Source organism: Micropterus salmoides, unplaced genomic scaffold, assembly GCF_014851395.1.
Source record: "Micropterus salmoides isolate LMB-PRFRI ecotype aquatic unplaced genomic scaffold, ASM1485139v1 Ms_hic_scaffold_1, whole genome shotgun sequence".
In the NCBI taxonomy this organism is placed as follows: Eukaryota; Metazoa; Chordata; class Actinopteri; order Centrarchiformes; family Centrarchidae; genus Micropterus; species Micropterus salmoides.
Window position 1 is genome coordinate 3,059,198 of NW_024040040.1, and position 16,777 is coordinate 3,075,974.

Consider the following 16,777-nt stretch of genomic DNA (forward strand, 5'->3'; position numbering starts at 1 on the left):
AACAATCATTAGTCTTATTGCGATTAGTAGGACTGACCCTGAATAGTGGAAGATGCAATGCTTCGATGGGCGGAGCCTGATTCGACTGTCAATCTTACAGTCAAAGCTTCGCAGCGAAACAAGGATCACGCCATTTTGGCGATATGGGGGTGCTCAACGTCAGAGTTTACATAGAACTACCAGTTTTCACCAAATAAGTTAATATACAGCCTGTTACAATACACATTTCAACGTTTCATGCTGTAAATAAACATGTAAAAAGAATCAAACTTTCCGTAAATGTTTTTGAAGTGCGTGAGTGCGCACGTGTAGGCGTAGTGTGCAGTGGCAGTGGAGGAATGCTTGCTGAAGAGACGGAGCTCCAGCTTCACTGGTGTTGTGCCGAATTGTCCGAACCTCGCAGGACTTTGGATAATTTATCACTGTTGATGAACCACACAAAGAATATTTTATCGTTTTTAAATAGCCGGCTACTTGAAATAGACCCGCGGGGAACCGCGACGTGCACGCAGTTGTCGGCAGCAGTAATGCACGTAAATCGCCACGAACAAAAACACTTACATGATTCGACTATCAGTCGACTATAGGCAGGACTTGACGATTCTGATTGGACTATGTAAATCCTTAGTCGGGACAGCCCTAGTGATTAGTCACACTGATGGAATATTCCTGTCATGTTGGAGACAAGTGACTTTCTGAATATTGGCTGAAAAAACAGTGTTAATGTGTTTTAAGAGCATTTTATTAAATGCGAAATGAGCAAGATGAGCAATGTAAATAAGACGCCATGTTGCCATGGTGAATTGTACTATCAGGGCCCGTATTTATCAAGCTTCTCAGAATTACTTACTTACTTACATGTATAACAATTAAGAGAATAAATTATGATATAGGCCTAGACATTAATAAATGAAAGACAAAAAAGTTTATGTTTGCATGAGCACCATCAATGCACCTACTACTCCCGTAAAGCCGGTTATTTGCATGAACTGTGTTTGCTTCTGTCTCCTGGGTGTTGTTGGGAAGTTGATGAAACGTGTGACAACGTGTGGAGCTGTAGCCAAAAGTGCTGTAATTGTTTCCACGTCTATTTGGCGATTTGATGGTTGTGACGAGCCAAAATCATCATCAGCACCAACTCGCTGACAACGTTTATGCCTGCGCTGTCCAACCCAGTCTTATCAACTGTGCGTCATCAAATAATTCAGATGCATGTCTCTGTCTCCACAGCGCCATCACAAGCCCCTACTGGCACCTAACCACTTGGAGAGACCTCGAGCTGTCTTAAATAACTGGGAGAGTGAGAGTGATTCTCAGCTTTAAGAAATTTGATAACTTGCTTTTATTCTCAAGTTTAGTAGGAGAAAATTTCATGAATTCTTAGCACTTAAGACTAAAATGGCACTTGAGAAGCTTGATAAATACCGGCCCAGAGCTCCATTGATGATGGCTTTTTAAATCCCCATGCATGCATTTTCATCAGGTTCAACGGCACACTGCTGACCTCCTCATATTTGCTTGGTGTTTTCATTTAGAAATATAATAGAGATAAGTTCTAATTGTAAAACATACTTTAATTCAATGAATACATGTAATATCAAACAGAACAGTCCCAGACTGCTGTAAAGCACTACTACGTCTGTCTCACAGTTCTGAACTGATCAGTGTTGAGCCAAGTCTTGCCTTCAGTACTTCAATCCTGCTGGAGGGAACCAGCTCAACACAAATTTCTGCAGCTTCATTTACTTCCACTGCTCTCACCAGCACACCTGTGATTTTTCATTTGAGTGTGCTGAGTGAATCTTTTATCACAAACAGAACAACTGTATGGTTTCTCCCCTGTGTGAATTCTCATGTGTGAGGACAAAGTAGTCCTGTGACTGAAACTTTTTTTACAAACTGAGCATGGGAAAGGTTTTTCTCCTGTGTGTACTCTTAAGTGTTGGGTCAGTGTTTGGCCTCGTGAGAACCCTTTACCACAAAGTGAACAACTGAAGGGTTTTTCCCCTGTGTGAATTACTGTGTGTCTAGACAAAGAGCTTCTGTCACTGAAAATTCTTTTACAAACTGAGCAGCTGAAACCTTGTTCTGAATGAAGTCTCATATGTTCCCTTAATGACTTATTCCTGAAGTAGCTCTTACTGCATATGGAACAACTGTATGGTTTCTCCCCTGTGTGGATTCTCATGTGCATCACAACCTCACTGCTTGATTGAAAGGTTTTTGTACAAACTGAGCAGCTGAAACGTTTTCCTTCTAAATGAAGTCTCATATGATTCCTTAAGGACTTCCTCCCCGAGTATCTTTTACCACAATCTAAACATCTAAATGGTTTCTCTGCTGTTCGGAGTTCGTTGTGTTCCTGCAGATGTTCTTTGTGGCCAGAGCTTGTAGCACATTCCGAAGAGCTACTTGGTGTTTTTCCAGTATTACATTCCTGATCACTTACAGGTACTTCATTGTTTCGCAGAGGGTTTGAACCTGACTGAGGTTCCCTGGTCTCCTCCCAATCACAACTGTCATCAGTTTCAGGTTCAGAGTGGGACGTGTCATCAGTCTCAGGTTGTAAATGTCTATCTGAATCCAAGTTCCTGGCTGGTTCTGGTCCTCCACAGTCCGCTCCATCAGCTTGTGTTTCCATCTGTTCAGTTACACTTTGATGAAGTTGTGAGGACTGAGGTTTCTCTTCATTGTCTTCTTCACTCTTCACAGGGACAGGAGTGAATAGGAACTTGGTGATATCAGCCTCCTCCAGCCCTCGAAGCTGCTCTCCCTCCTTTTCCTTTTTAATGTGTGGAGGCTCTGGTGGGTCCTCCTGATCCAGACTGAGGCTCCACTCCTTTTTAATTTGTGGGAGCTCTGGTGGGTCCTCCTGGTCCAGACTGAGGCGCCACTCCTTTTTAATTTGTGGGAGCTCTGGTGGGTCCTCCTGGTCCAGACTGAGGCTCCTCTCCTGCTGCTCAGGGGGAACCTGTTCTTTACTCACCAGCAGCTGGACATCTGTGGAGAATAATGAAATAAATGCACACGTTTTAGAAAAATTCCAGTTAACCTTTAAACCACTGACACCACTGCTTTCTTAAAAGTGTGTAGAAATGATGCATATTTTGTACAACATATTTGTAAGTCATTCAAACAAAATTGGCCATATACCATAAAATGTTTGTGATCCAGGCAGCAGCGACTCCACGCTCATGTTACATGCACATGTGAACCCACTAGTCCTGAATTCAGATAAACATCTACAGTTAAAAATATGAAGAGGCCATATTGTGGCATATAGTCCAGGTTTTATGCTGTCAATCATGTACATTGTTAGCGCTGTCAAATTATCGTTGATTTTGAATATTTTAAATGGTTTTAATACTCAATTTTCACAGCATCGATACTGGTTCTCTTCTCCCAGACAGCCCACAGAGCCTCCTCTCACTCACAGCGCCGTCTTCTCATCTCCTTTGCTCCGGTTGCATCGAATTGTTTTTTCTTGCCAGAGTTTCAGAGAGCCCTGCCATGCTGTGATTGGCAAGTATTCATCACTTGTGATTGGATGCCGGCGAAGGATACAAGCAAGCGCATATGCAAGCAATGGTACAGAATACTAGGGCTGACTAGGACTGGACAGTATCGGTATTACGTGATATACTGACATAATTACAAAATAGATATAAAATTACAATTAGACAATTTGGTTCATACTGATATCGTTTGATGTTTAGTTAATTAATATATGTTAATATATGTTGCTTAGCCCTGAACACAATGAATTATAATAACCTAACCTAGATGAAATAAAAGCATGGATGACTTTCTCGAGATCAGGCAGAGAGAAAAAAGTCCTGGAGGGTGGTGACCATGGAGGAGCACATACACAGGGTTTTGACATTATAAAGGTGGTGAGGCAAAAGGCGGCTTGGTGCTGTGCCATGAATATTAAATCACTGTTCATAGCATCTATCTGATCGAGCTTTTTACAGATATGGTAATAATAATGGTCGAAAATGATGTGAAACTGGACCCCACGCCACCAAATCTACGTTGCTAAGATTTACATAAACTTATAGAAATGTTATCAGCATCACATGCTCAGTGCTATTTCTTTGTAGCACGTGAACATTATTTATTGATGTTAACCTTAAACATCGCCAACAGTGAAATGCAGCATCCACATTAATGCAGCAGGAATATTTATCAGATATAACAGAGAAACTCTGACAGGAACATTTTACTGCACTGTGAGTACTTTTACTGTCATACTGTAAGTACATGTTGCTGATAATACTCACATACTTTTACTGCAGTAAAGGCAGTTTCCAGTGAGAATAAGCAGTAAAGTGCACAAACCTGCTCTGTGTAACCGGACTTCAGGCTTGAAAACAGCGTCCAGTAGTTTGCGTTGTCCACAAAGTTCCTCCTCGTACTCTGCTATCGTTCTTTCAAACAGCTCAAATATCTCTTCAGCAGCCGCACTTAGTCGCTGCTGGACAAAAGCTCTCAGCGTTTGGACTTTAGACATGTTTACAGCAGCTTTTCCTCCAGACACACTCCGTTACAGACACGCAGCTCACTCTGATAAAATACACACTGTGAGGCCGAGCTCCGGCTCCGGCTACTTCCTGCTGACAAGCTAACTTCCTTTAGCATTCTTGGCTAACAGGAGATGAGTCTGAGGTGAAACATCCCGAAAGTTTAAACAGAGTCCACTTAAACACGTTGATCCTCACATGCAGGCTCTGCTGCTTTATCTTATGGTTACGGGAAAATTAACATTTTAGCCACCGGAAATATTCTTTGGTGTTTGGTTTTCTGGGCGGACTACAAAGCAACGTTATTGGTGCGTGCTGCCACCTGCTGGACCGGAGTGTGTAACATCAGACCTTTGACGCTCCACTCCCTTTACATATCTACCACCCTGTCCTTCAGTCTTTGTCCTTCTACACTGAACTTCCTACAGCCCATCAGTACTACAAGTTCAACATATTCCTTACAATCTCACATTTATGACTCTGTCTTTTTCATGCTGTAAAGTAGTAGTAGTGTTGTGTGTCTTAAAAACAATAACATCTTCCTTCCTACATTTACCTCCATTACTTCTCCTTCTGACAGACCTTTGAAGTTTGTAATAATCTGTGCCATTTGTGTTTTTCTTCTAGATTTCCTGCAGTAAGTTAATGATAGCAGCTCTTCTTCAGATATTCCTGAACCAAGTAACGGATGTTAGAACTCCTCTCTGTCCACTTTCTCCTCTTTTATAATATTGAAGCTTTGCATTGGAGAGTCCATTCTATTAGAAACTGTCAATTGTGGGAATATCCAGGGACGTCACTGGGATTGAAAGACAGGGGAGGCTTAACCCCCAGGATATGCGTTGCTTCTAAAATCTTTGCACTCACACCTCTTGTTACTGTAAAAGAACTACAATTATGTCAACAACCAGTGAAAAGCCATGATTTTAACAAGTCTTCTCTTCTTCCATTTCTCCTGTTGAACAAAAGTTACTGTAATGTTAGCTTTTAGACACATCAAAGCTGCATGGGGGGAATTTACTTAGGCCTAAGTGGTATTCTAAATACCAGTAGTACCAGACAGTTTATTTTCATTTTTCATTCATTCATAAGTCATTGATTTACAAATGTGATTACCTGTAGACATCTTATTTAGTTATAATTTAAATTTGACCATTTCATTTAAACGCATGACTCACAAGACCCAATAAGGAAGTCAAATGTGAAAGCCTGTGTTTTAAAACGAAAACATAGAGTAGTTTTCAGGTGACTCCACATTCCCAGGAAAACGTTCCCTTGGAGGGCAAAAAAAACGTTATTTTCTGCTGCCTGTCAACCAGGAAGCAAGTGACACAGTATTATTTTGAGTTTGTTACTTTTGCGTTCCCAAAATGCAGGATGGTAGTTGTGCTTTCGGATACACTAATCGAGGAAGAGACAAGCCTGGGCTGTGTTAGGTGAGGGATTCCCTACAAGGTGAACGTAAACATACTGCAGTCGGTGGCGGCAGGGACTTGGCAGTTTTTAAGGGTGGAAATGAGGCAGCGAATGCTGTAACATGGATCTGAAGTGCCCAACACTTGCAGTTTGTGTTCATATCTTTCTTTTTCCTGAGTTGAGAGGTGATCCCTTTTACGGCGTCTCAACGGGGGAGTCGCAGTGTGAGCCGCTATGTTGGTCTGTTGTTTTGCCCTCCAGGTCACCGCGCATGTCAAGTGACTGAAAACTATGAATTGCCAGGTACATTTTCACACCTAGGAATTTGCCTTGGTATAAATTAATGCTTACAGTACACATGAACATAAATATAAATATGTAAAAAGTAAGGAAATCAAAAAATGTCCAAGTATAAAATAATACAATAATGTTATAGTACAATGCTGACAATGCTAGTAGTGTGGATGAAGCCAAACCCAACTTTTATTCTGCCTTTCTGATTTGAGTACTGTGCTCAAAATAAAATATTAAAAAAGTATTTTACTTTACTTACTGCCTAATGATGATTTGCAGGTGGATCATTCACAATCAATGGTACAGATGATCTATAAATGACTTATTGGTCCACAACCCTTTAGTTTTTCGAGGGATAAATCAACACACTTTATTAAAGCACTACACATTTTTATTACAAACTTCTAATGGTTTACAAGAAGTTCACAATGGATTCACATCACAAGTAAACAGAAAATAAATCATTAAATAACATTGTAGACTAATTTTCATCTCATATTGAGCTTTGAAAAATATTTCTAAAAACAAATAAAACATGTTAAAACCCTTTAAAGTCGTCACCAAGAAAAAACTGATGGAATTTTTTTTTTCATTAGGTCATCAATAGAATAATCAATAAAAAAAAAGTTAAACAGACCCAATAGGCTAGTTTTTTTGATACAGTGCTCTGTGAAGCGGTTGAGATGGCTCTTCATTATCAGGTTATCAAAATAAATTTTAATACCAACAATTTTAGAAAACATAAAATTCTAACTTCTTTATGACAGTCAGCAGCAGAGAAGGCAAATTCAGCACTTCATTCCTAATTAGCTATTGTAGCTAGAGTTTATAGGGGAGTTCATACAAACAGTATGCACTACACGGTAACTTCATTGATTGTTGAATATTACCAACATGGCAAACACTAAATCAAGTAAATATTTCTGTTCTTTGAGTATTTCAGAAGAACAAGTACATGCACGCTCAGCCTTCAGACAGGCTTAGATAACTACTGAGATAAAGGATCAGTGTGTTACATAATGGCAGATTGCTCATCTGTGTACAACAACACAAACGTTTCTGGCATAAGCTCTACTTTATTTCTGGTGGTATGCTGCGAAGCAATTCTGGTTGGCATTCAAACACAGGAAAACATTGCATTTCTGACACTTCCATCTCGACACCCCCTTTGGACATAAGTTGCACCGCCCTCGCTTGTCACAGTGAAGTGGGAAATGTCCGCAGTTATCGTAACGCACATCTGGTTGTGGTTGTGAGGGTTTTGTGGTAGTGTGTTTCCTTTGAGATGACATCAGTGGTGGAGAGGAAGGTGACGGTCGGCCAACTTTGGATGGTGGTTTGTTGACTTGCACCAAACTGTGGGCAACTGCCAGACGGAACCTTTTGAGGGGCATTGGTTTCTCGTTCAGTAGGCCACAGTCCCTCTTGTAGACCAGCCAGGAATTTGAGATGCACAGGTCAAGGATGTATCCAAACAGGGGAATGTACCATCTCCTCGACTTGACTGGGGTCTTGTACAGGTGTACCAGCATGTCAGAAAGATCAGTGCCTCCCATATGCTGATTGTAGGCAGTAACGAGTGATGGGCACGGGACGGAAATCTTTGTGCGGGAATCTTTGCTCCACCGTTTGACAGTTGAAAGAGGCATGATCCCACAGGCATTGCTAAGAAGGCTGACACATTTGTTGTCAAACCATTTCACTGCGATCACTCCTTCAGCAGACCTGTAGTCAAGAGCTCCACGTCCTTCCTTCATCAGCTGTTTGTCTGTCATCATGGTAGCTCCACCCATGCCGTTTGGTTGGACAGCGCCAATGCACCTGACACCCAGGTTTGCATGCAGGTTGTGGAGCAAGTCGAAACTGGTGAAGTAGCTGTCACAGAAGATAACTGAAAGCCGTGGCTGTGTTATTGTTTTGCTGAGGGTTGTCACCAGTTTGGCCCCTAGAGGCAGCACCTGCTCCTCCTCACTGAGGGCCACATTAAAAAATGTGGATGCCCCTTGATAGAGCAGTAGGTCATGAATGATGCCAGATGGACTGGCCCGGCAGAACAATTTAAAGCCCCACTTGTCTGGCTTGTTGGCAATGTATTGGCCGAGAGTACCAGCCCTTGTGCATTTATATGCCACCATGACTTCACCCACACTGTGCTTGTAAGTGGATGGGATCAGGAGACACTGCTCACGAAGCATCTCAAAAAGGGGGCGGATTTTCTGAAACCGGTCCGGACTGTTATTGTCCTGCTGATTGTCAGTAAAATGAATGAACCGGCGTAACAGCTTGAATCTCTTACTTGACATGATATCAGCTATCACACTGAAACGTGACTGGTGGTGCCAGTAGTCATCCATGGCTGGGAAGTTGAAAACACCCATGAAAAGTAGTACTGCCAGGAAATCTTCAATCTCTTCGGGGGTAGTTTTGATTGGATCGCCCAACTCCTGTGCAGAGTACAGATTGGTATGTTCAGCAATATGTTGAATCATCTTGTCAGTGAAGAGTGTTTTGAAGTACTGGAAGGGTGTCTTTACGTCATCAGGGAGTTCAAATCTTGAATCAGGAAACTGGAATGCCTCAATGTCTTCAAACTTCCACATTCTCTGAGTGCCTCTGTTTAGGCCTGAGGGTGATTTAGGGTCAGCAGTGTCCTCTAGCTCTGCCAAGGAAACTGCTCTTAGGTTGTTTTGTCCTTTTCTCCTCTTCTTACTCTTCGGTTGTTTAGAAGATGAGGCAACCTCCTCCTCATCCATGGATTCAAAAGAACTGTCCTCATCTCCTGCTTGTGTGGGCTGATAATCAGGTTCCTCTATTTGGTTGTCGCCATCATCACACAGATCAACGTCAGAGTCTTGAGGATTTTCTGGTATAAGGGCCAGAAAATTCCGTGGCCTTGCACCATAAAATGTTTTGGTGTCCATCTATTATTTGTAAAACAGAAAGGAAAAATCACACTTACAAACCATGTAGTGTCATAATAATAGTAATGTTACTACCAACACATGTCTATTTTTTCAAGATATTCATTAGTTCTTAAGTTTTTTATTCCATTAAAGTTGTACATTTATTATCTCAGCATTACTTTGGTAATGCATGTTTTTATCATTATAAATATATTTATGAAATCATTCCAGCATATATATATATATATAATGGAAACACATTAAATGTATCATGTTAACAACAATGAATGATAAGACATGTTTAATTTCACAGCAAATAGTCAATTTGTATTAAATTAGTAGACTCACAACCTTTACCATGAAGTGCCAACCCAACCGTTTGGTAGAAAATGTTTTTAGGAAACTATTTGATAGGGATGTACAATAATTATCAATTTGATAAATTATTGGCCAATATTGAGCATATTTTCGTTATGAATGAGGAGAGGAAGCTAGCAAAGCGTGATTTACCGTGCTCACACTGTGTGCGGGTGAAAATCTTTTGTTCCGCTTTGATATTAAATAATCGAGTGAAATTTTAGTAGCAGCGGTCATAATTCAGCAGCGCCGAATAGAGGAACCATGTCTGTAATGTGCATGTCAATATTACCTTATTAATTAACATTTAGATAGCCTAATGAATTTGTGAAATCTGTGAGTAAATAAACCCAACTTTAATAGCTGAGCATTTTTACAGTACAAACATTGTCGGTGACATATGAGGGCAAAAAAACAACATTCAAAAACAAATTAATCGAAGTTAAAAGTTCAATTACTTGTGATTTTGATTTTAGGTGAAATCGTCCAGCCCTTCGTAGTAGATAACTCTGTGTTTCTCTGCAAAATTGACATTGCCCAACCTTACTGCCCTGTCCTACTCTGTCCATTATCTCTCATCCTCTATGTTTTACACAAGCGCAGTATGCTAGCTTGGCTATTGGCTAAAAGTGTCTGTCTGTCAGTAATCTAACTGTTCATCTTAGTTTGCCACGAACCTTAAAATTTGAAAAAACAGCCCCTTCCCCATATTACCCACAAGCAGTGAATTGCTGCGTTTCCACCAAAAGTACAATGGACTTTTAGTCCCAGGATCTAGGGAACTAAAAGGTTCCTTCCGCCCACTGTTGTGTGTTCCCACAGCGGTCTAAAGACAGGGTATATACAGGAATCCTGAAGTAAAATTCAAAACCTTTTTAAGACCTTTTCAAGACTTTTTCAACATATTTTAAGACTGCTGCGCCACTTTGAGCTGTAACCGATTAAATCAGCCACACACCTTTAAAAGGGACATTTTTGAGGTTTTAAAAGGAATTTAAGTGTATTTATAACATATTTATTGCCTATATGTCACCAGTTAGTAACGCCACCTAAAAATTGAGGCATTCACCAACTTTCTCAGATGCCTATAACAGCCTGTATGGGCCAACAGTTCTCTATGTGAAGAACTGGTCAGATTTCCTGCGAAACGCAACTGTCTTATATAAACTATGACGTTTATGTACGCAGCATTACAGAAAATCATGTGAACCACACTGTAATTTTGTGTTTTAGTTGGTTTAAACTAGATAATGTGAGCTTGCCTGCAATGATGTGTGTGATAACTTTCATCGACCACTTGATCAATACAACAAAATTCAAATAGGCCAGGAGGGAACAAAGATGAAGAGAATAAACTGAGTGATGAATAAATAAGTAGGTTAGGTGGTGCAGCACAGGCACAACCAGGAAGAGGAACTGGTCTAAATGACAGGATTAGTATAACATTAAATTGAAAGTATATTGTTAATTTAATAGTAAACTGTAAGTTTGATATATTCATTATGTTACTATAGTCAATATAATTTCATATAATAGTATAACTTACCACTAGTATAATATTAATTCAAATTACAGCTGCTTCAGTTTGGGGTTGCTTTTTATTCATTAACTTAGTGCAAGAAAAATGCTCCAGGCTACATGATAGTCTCCAGCCTTGATTTAGGGCTACGAACTCGTCTAGAATCAGAACTGTTTATGCAGAACTATGAGTTCAACATTTATAAAGTTTGTTGCAGCACATCAAGCTTGTTTTTTTTAATCCCGCTCCATCCAGGCTGTGTTTTGTTCACAAAAAGTGACACTGACGAGAGCGTCAGCTTTATGAAAAGTTGAATTTGTTTCAATAAAAAGCAGAGCTTTAGCTAAATAGCCAGCTAACTACTACTTCTTATCGCCACTCCGACTATGTTTTGGACGAGTAACATTGCGAGTCCGGCAGGGTGGGAGATTGCGGTTGGTTGTACTCGTAAATCATTTTCCGGTTTTCATGGATCTGTTTTTTGGAGCGTTTAAGAGTGAAATAGGCGCTCGGTAGATCCCTGCGCCTAACGTTACAGAAACGAATCACACAGTCGCTACTCACTGCCTGTCTTTTGGCTATGCATTATAAATAAATACGTTCACCTACACTTTTAGCAAACAGGATTTTCACATTGAAAAAAATATCTTCAACATTTAATACCTTGTTAAGTGGCGATTAAGACTTTTTAATACTTTTTAATGGCCTTAATTTTTTGCAAAATTGATTCATCACCTTTTAAGACTTTTTAAGACCCCGCGGACACCCTGAAAGACCTTTGAAGATTAGACAAATTAACCAGCTGATGTTTGTTATTACTCTGATGTAGGCTATACGCCGTACATAGCGATAGACAGGCCTCATTATTTGGTACCACTATCCATGAGAAAAATGTACATATGAATATCAGATTTGATTGGAATAGCCTTTAATCAAAAACTACATGCTTGACTACTACAAATAGCATGTTTTGGCTGGGAGTATAAGAGAGACACAACTAAAGTTTGTTCCAAATTTAATAACTGATACAGTCATCAAGTCATCAACAAACATAAAATTGCAACAGTCTGGAAGGTCATTAAAGCATTTCCAGGTGACGGAGCAGCACATGAGCTGGCAGCACTGACGTCTGTGTCCGCCTGAGGGTAGGAGGAACATAACTTTATGGGGACTAAAATAAATACCTTTGGGGGGTAGAATAAAGACACTTATTTAGACCCTGGTCCCTGCAATAGAAACACTGAATTCATCAAAAGGTTCCTAGTTCTGGGATATAGATACTGTGGTGGAATAAGCGGCTGATTACAACAAAGAGGGAAGGAGGACTCGAGGAAGGACTGATGAGTCCCTGATTTCCTTGTTAACTTCACTCATTTTGATACCAGGAATATCATTTATTTTATGAGATTGATTCATTTGTTTATATAATGACTTTGATGCTCTAGATTTATTTTGACACCGCAATACTGAACAAAGTTATCGCACATTTTTCTCATATCGTGCAGCCCACGAAGACAAAAAAAGACTTTGAATGACTATGTGGCATGAATTATTGTTAGATGTGTCACAGTTCTGAACTGACTTCCTCAGTTTTCTATAAATTTTTTACCACAAACTGAACAACTGAAGGGTTTCACACTTGAGTGTCTTTTTATGTGCCTCATGGCAGCTTTTCTCAGTGGAAAATATTTTTTACAAACTGAGAAAAGTATTGTCTTTTGTATGCACTTCTAAGTGTCTGGTCAAATATGATTGTTGTTTGAATCTTTTTCCACAGACAGAACAACTGAATAGTTTCTTTAATGTGAGAATTCCTATGAAATTTCCTCTCACTTGAAAGTCTTTTTTTGCAAACTGAGACACTGAATGGTTTCTCTGCTGTTCGGGGACCACTGTATTCCTGCAGATGTCCTTTGTGGCCAGAGCTTGCAGCACATTCAGAGGAGCAACTTGATGTTTTTCCAGTATTACATTCCTGATCACTTACAGGTACTTTATTGTTTCGCAGAGGGTTTGAACCTGACTGAGGTTTCCTGGTCTCCTCCCAATCACAACTGTCATCTGCCTCAGGTTCAGAGGAGTCTGACGTCTTGTCATCAGTCTCAGGTTGAAAATGTCCATCTGGATCTGAGTTCCTGGCTGGTTCTGGTCCTCCACAGTCCTCTCCATCAGCTTTTGTTTCCATCTGTTCAGTCGGTCTTTGATGAAGCTGTGAGGACTGAGGTTTCTCTTCATCGTCTTCTTCACTCTTCACAGCGACAGGAGTGAATGTGAACTTGGTGATATCAGCCTCCTCCAGCCCTCGAAGCTGCTCTCCCTCCTGACTGGTCCAGAGTTCCTCCTGTTCCTCTTTAATGTGTGGGGGGCTCTGGTGGGTCCTCCTGGTCCAGCCTGAGGCTCCACTCCTGCTGCTCAGGGGGAACCTCTTCTTTACTCACCAACAGCAGTTGGACTTCTGCAGAGAATAATGAAATACAAACACTTTTTAGAAAATTGTAACTTCCTGTTAACCTTTAAACCACTAACACCACTGCTTTCTTAAATGTGTGGATTATTATGCACATTTAGAACAATGTATTTGGAATCCATTCAAACTAGGGATGTTCCGATATATAATATATATATTATAATATTAACGATCCAGTCGGGGCCAATCAAGACATTTGTTAACTGATCGGGATTGGCTTTATTGATTGACTGATTTATGTATTGACTTTTTGAAGGATAGACACATTTACAGAGGCACTTTGACCAATGTGAATGTAAGCGGTGTTGGATTACACTGTAGCCCTTAAATAAAGGCTCTCGTCTGCTGACTGTTTTTTTTTTTTTTTATTTCTCCCCAAGGATTGACCCAAAATGTGTCAATCAAACCTTGAAATGCCTCAAATACCTGCCCCCCACAGACATATAAGCCAATCAGACTTGTGAAAAAACAGTCAGTGTTTCCTTTAACGTTAATGTTAAAAAGCCAGTGCAGACAGGCTTGAGGAAAATTTCTCCTTTTGTTGCTTCCTGGCTGGAGTAACCTTACTCTAGCATTCTCCTCTTGTAATTCAGCTTAATTGACATTTTAAAATTTCATTAAACTGTGAGAATTTACTATTACCGCGTTCAAACAATGTGAGCAGCAAAGTGTCCTAAAAGGACCTTAAGAAGTGAATGTATAATTTGGCAAAACAAATGTTCTTTCCTCTTTTCTCAGTATAAAAGAGCGTTACCTCCCGCGAGGTGGATGCAATTCATGGCAGGCATGCAGAATTCGGCACAACACCTGCACTGCAAAACGTCACTAAACCTCGTGAGAGCAAGGTCTTATTGTTCTAAGCTCAAAGTAAACTCAAGCAGTCTACTGGAGGTAGATTGTGTCTGACTTGACGGCGCTGTTTATATTTCCCTATCTATCAAGTCGGCGAAAATCAGCCAGTAGGTCTATCTCGCACCTATTTACTACCAGTTATACAGCCTGCCAACTTTGTTAACTGTTTTCCAAAGTTAACATAGATCCTTATTAGCTAGCCTCCTTACATGCTCGCTAATAACTGTTTTGAAGATGGGTCTTCGACACTGACAGCGTTGTGTTGGACAGATTTGTGCAGCTGTGTTTATGATACCAACCATTCAATTCAAAGACGGGTCTGTTGTCCATGTTTGCGTGAGAGAGAGACAAGTGAGAGGATGTGCGGAGCGAATATGCGCAGCACTGCAATCAGAAATGATTTTAAAATGGGTCACAAAATTTACTTGGACGGCTGTTAATCTACCTGGGCGGCCTGCCCAAGTAAAGCCTACAGTATGTGTTGGAAACACTGCTTTATATGTTGTATTAAGTCATAGTGAAATGTCATATTGAGATCCTCTGACTTTTCTGAATGTGATGTTATTTCCTGTTCAGACAGGATGTGGTGGTGTAAATGAATAAAAGTACATGTGAATTAATGTCTGATTCAAGGATGTTTTATTTACTTTGAGTGTGACTTTGTGGTTCAAGACCATTTTAACTGCAACCCCACGTGGTCTCTGATTGACAGGAGTCAACTGACATGATTTGCTGGCAAGTTGCACAGAATCCTGCTGTAGATAAAGCAGGGCTGATCTGTTGTTGTTTCAATGATGATTTAACATAAATCAACGATTGAATTTAGGCTCAACTTACATCGCTTTTATGACCATTTTTATCTATTTTCTACTTTATTTTATTCTATTTCAGGGTGCAAACCTGATTAACAATCAACTAACTGCAACACTGATTCAATGATAGTTTCGTTGATGCAACGTTGATTCAGTGTTGGTCTGCTATCTGGGAATGTAGATCAAAATAATCGTGATCATCACTTTGGCCATAATCATGCATCCCTAACGTGTGTGTGCGCATGCTGCAGTCAAAGCCCTTTCTGACGCAGCAGTGCCAATAAAAATGGGCGATACAAGAGAAGCTGGTAAAGCACATTAACAAATTTCATAGACTTTCTAAAAAAGGTTTTGGGGGATGGGGGGGCCTGAGCCCCAGTAAAGCTTAATTTCTATGTCCCTGGTGGGTATACAGACGTTTCTTTGGAGACAAGCATAACACAGATTTGTCTGTCTGTATCTAATAATACATACTTTTACTGAAGGAAGGTTTGAATGCAGGACTTTTACTCGCAGTGGAGTATTTTCACAGAGTGGTAATTAGTACTTTTACTGCAGTAAAGGCAGTTTACAGTGAGAATAAGCAGTAAAGTGCACAAACCTGCTTCAGGCTTGAAAACAGCGTCCAGTAGTTTGCGTTGTCCACAAAGTTCCTCCTCGTTCTCCACTTTAGACATTTTTACTGATTCACAGCAGCTTTTCCTCCAGACTGTTTCCAGCTAGCAAGCTAAGCTAACTGCATTAGCTTCGTAGGACAGCGGGAGATAATTCAGATGTTAAACATGTTCAGATAAAGGGAACAGCACAGAGTCTATTCAGACAGCTCTATCTGGACATTTGGACATTTGGGCTCCGTGAAAAATACAGTTTGGTCTCTATGGAAGCTGCTCCGACTGTGAGGCCGAGCTCCGGCTCCGGCTACTTCCTGCTAACAAGCTAACTTCCTTTAGCATTCTCGGCTAACAGGAGATGAGTCTGAGGTGAAACATCCCGAAAGTTTAAACAGAGTCCACTTAAACACGTTGATCCTCACATGCAGGCTCTGCTTGGAAGTTTAGCCACCGGAAATACTCGTTGGTGTTTGTTTTTCTGTGCGGACTACAAAGCAACGTTAAAGGTGCGTGCTGCCACCTGCTGGACCGGAGTGTAACATCAGCCCTTGTTATTGCCCCTCTCTTCCCAGATCTACGCTTTCAGCAATGGGGATGGGGGCACAAACACCACACAGACAGACACCACAGAGAAACGCCTGCAAGAGAACCGGGATGGGGGATTAGGGCGGAGATAAAACAAACATAACAAAAACAAAGACGCAACCAGCTGAACACCAGCAATAAATAGTTGACATAAGAAAACAAGAGAGGGAGAATGAAAATGAAAAACGGTCAAGCAAATAAATAAACAACACAGCACAGCCAATGATAGCTGGAATAATAAAAAAATCAAATAAATAACTTAATGAAAAGCATAAAGAACCAACCAGAGGCCATGCCCCCTAGTGCAGGCAGACCCCCCCCCAAGCCCCATGAACCCGAGGCCAGTCCAGAGCCCCCGGTCTGCCACCCCCAACAACCCCCCCATGAAAACAAGGGCCATGTGCACTCAGGACAGCTGCACGCCCCCATTGTGAGAGA

The 16,777-nt window shown here is 40.7% G+C and overlaps 1 protein-coding gene across 4 annotated transcripts; it reads right to left on the reverse strand.

Annotated features, from left to right (window-relative positions):
• Nucleotides 1-1,553: 1,553 nt before the first annotated feature.
• On the reverse strand, nt 1,554-16,201 carry LOC119906773 (zinc finger protein OZF-like). Of its 4 annotated transcripts, XM_038724312.1 has the most exons (3): nt 15,800-16,201; nt 4,342-4,411; nt 1,554-3,000 (listed from the first exon to the last, which is right to left on the reverse strand). In XM_038724312.1, the coding sequence occupies exons 1-3, from the start codon at nt 15,818-15,820 to the stop codon at nt 1,739-1,741; spliced, it is 1,353 nt and encodes a 450-aa protein (XP_038580240.1). In that variant the 5' UTR covers nt 15,821-16,201; the 3' UTR covers nt 1,554-1,738. The 4 variants fall into 4 exon arrangements, 3 of the variants coding, with proteins under 3 accessions (XP_038580240.1, XP_038580087.1, XP_038580167.1); XM_038724159.1 differs by lacking the exon at nt 15,800-16,201 and having other exon boundaries at nt 4,342-4,758; XM_038724239.1 differs by lacking the exons at nt 4,342-4,411; nt 15,800-16,201 and adding an exon at nt 3,154-3,293.
• Nucleotides 16,202-16,777: the final 576 nt, after the last annotated feature.

Coding starts and splice junctions, on each gene's coding strand:
- LOC119906773 (XM_038724159.1), bottom strand. CDS start 4,513: ATGTCTAAAGTCCAAACGCTGAGAGCTTTTGTCCAGCAGCGACTAAGT. Junction 3,001..4,341: donor AGTCCGGTTACACAGAGCAG/GTTTGTGCACTT, acceptor TATTCTCCACAG/ATGTCCAGCTGCTGGTGAGT.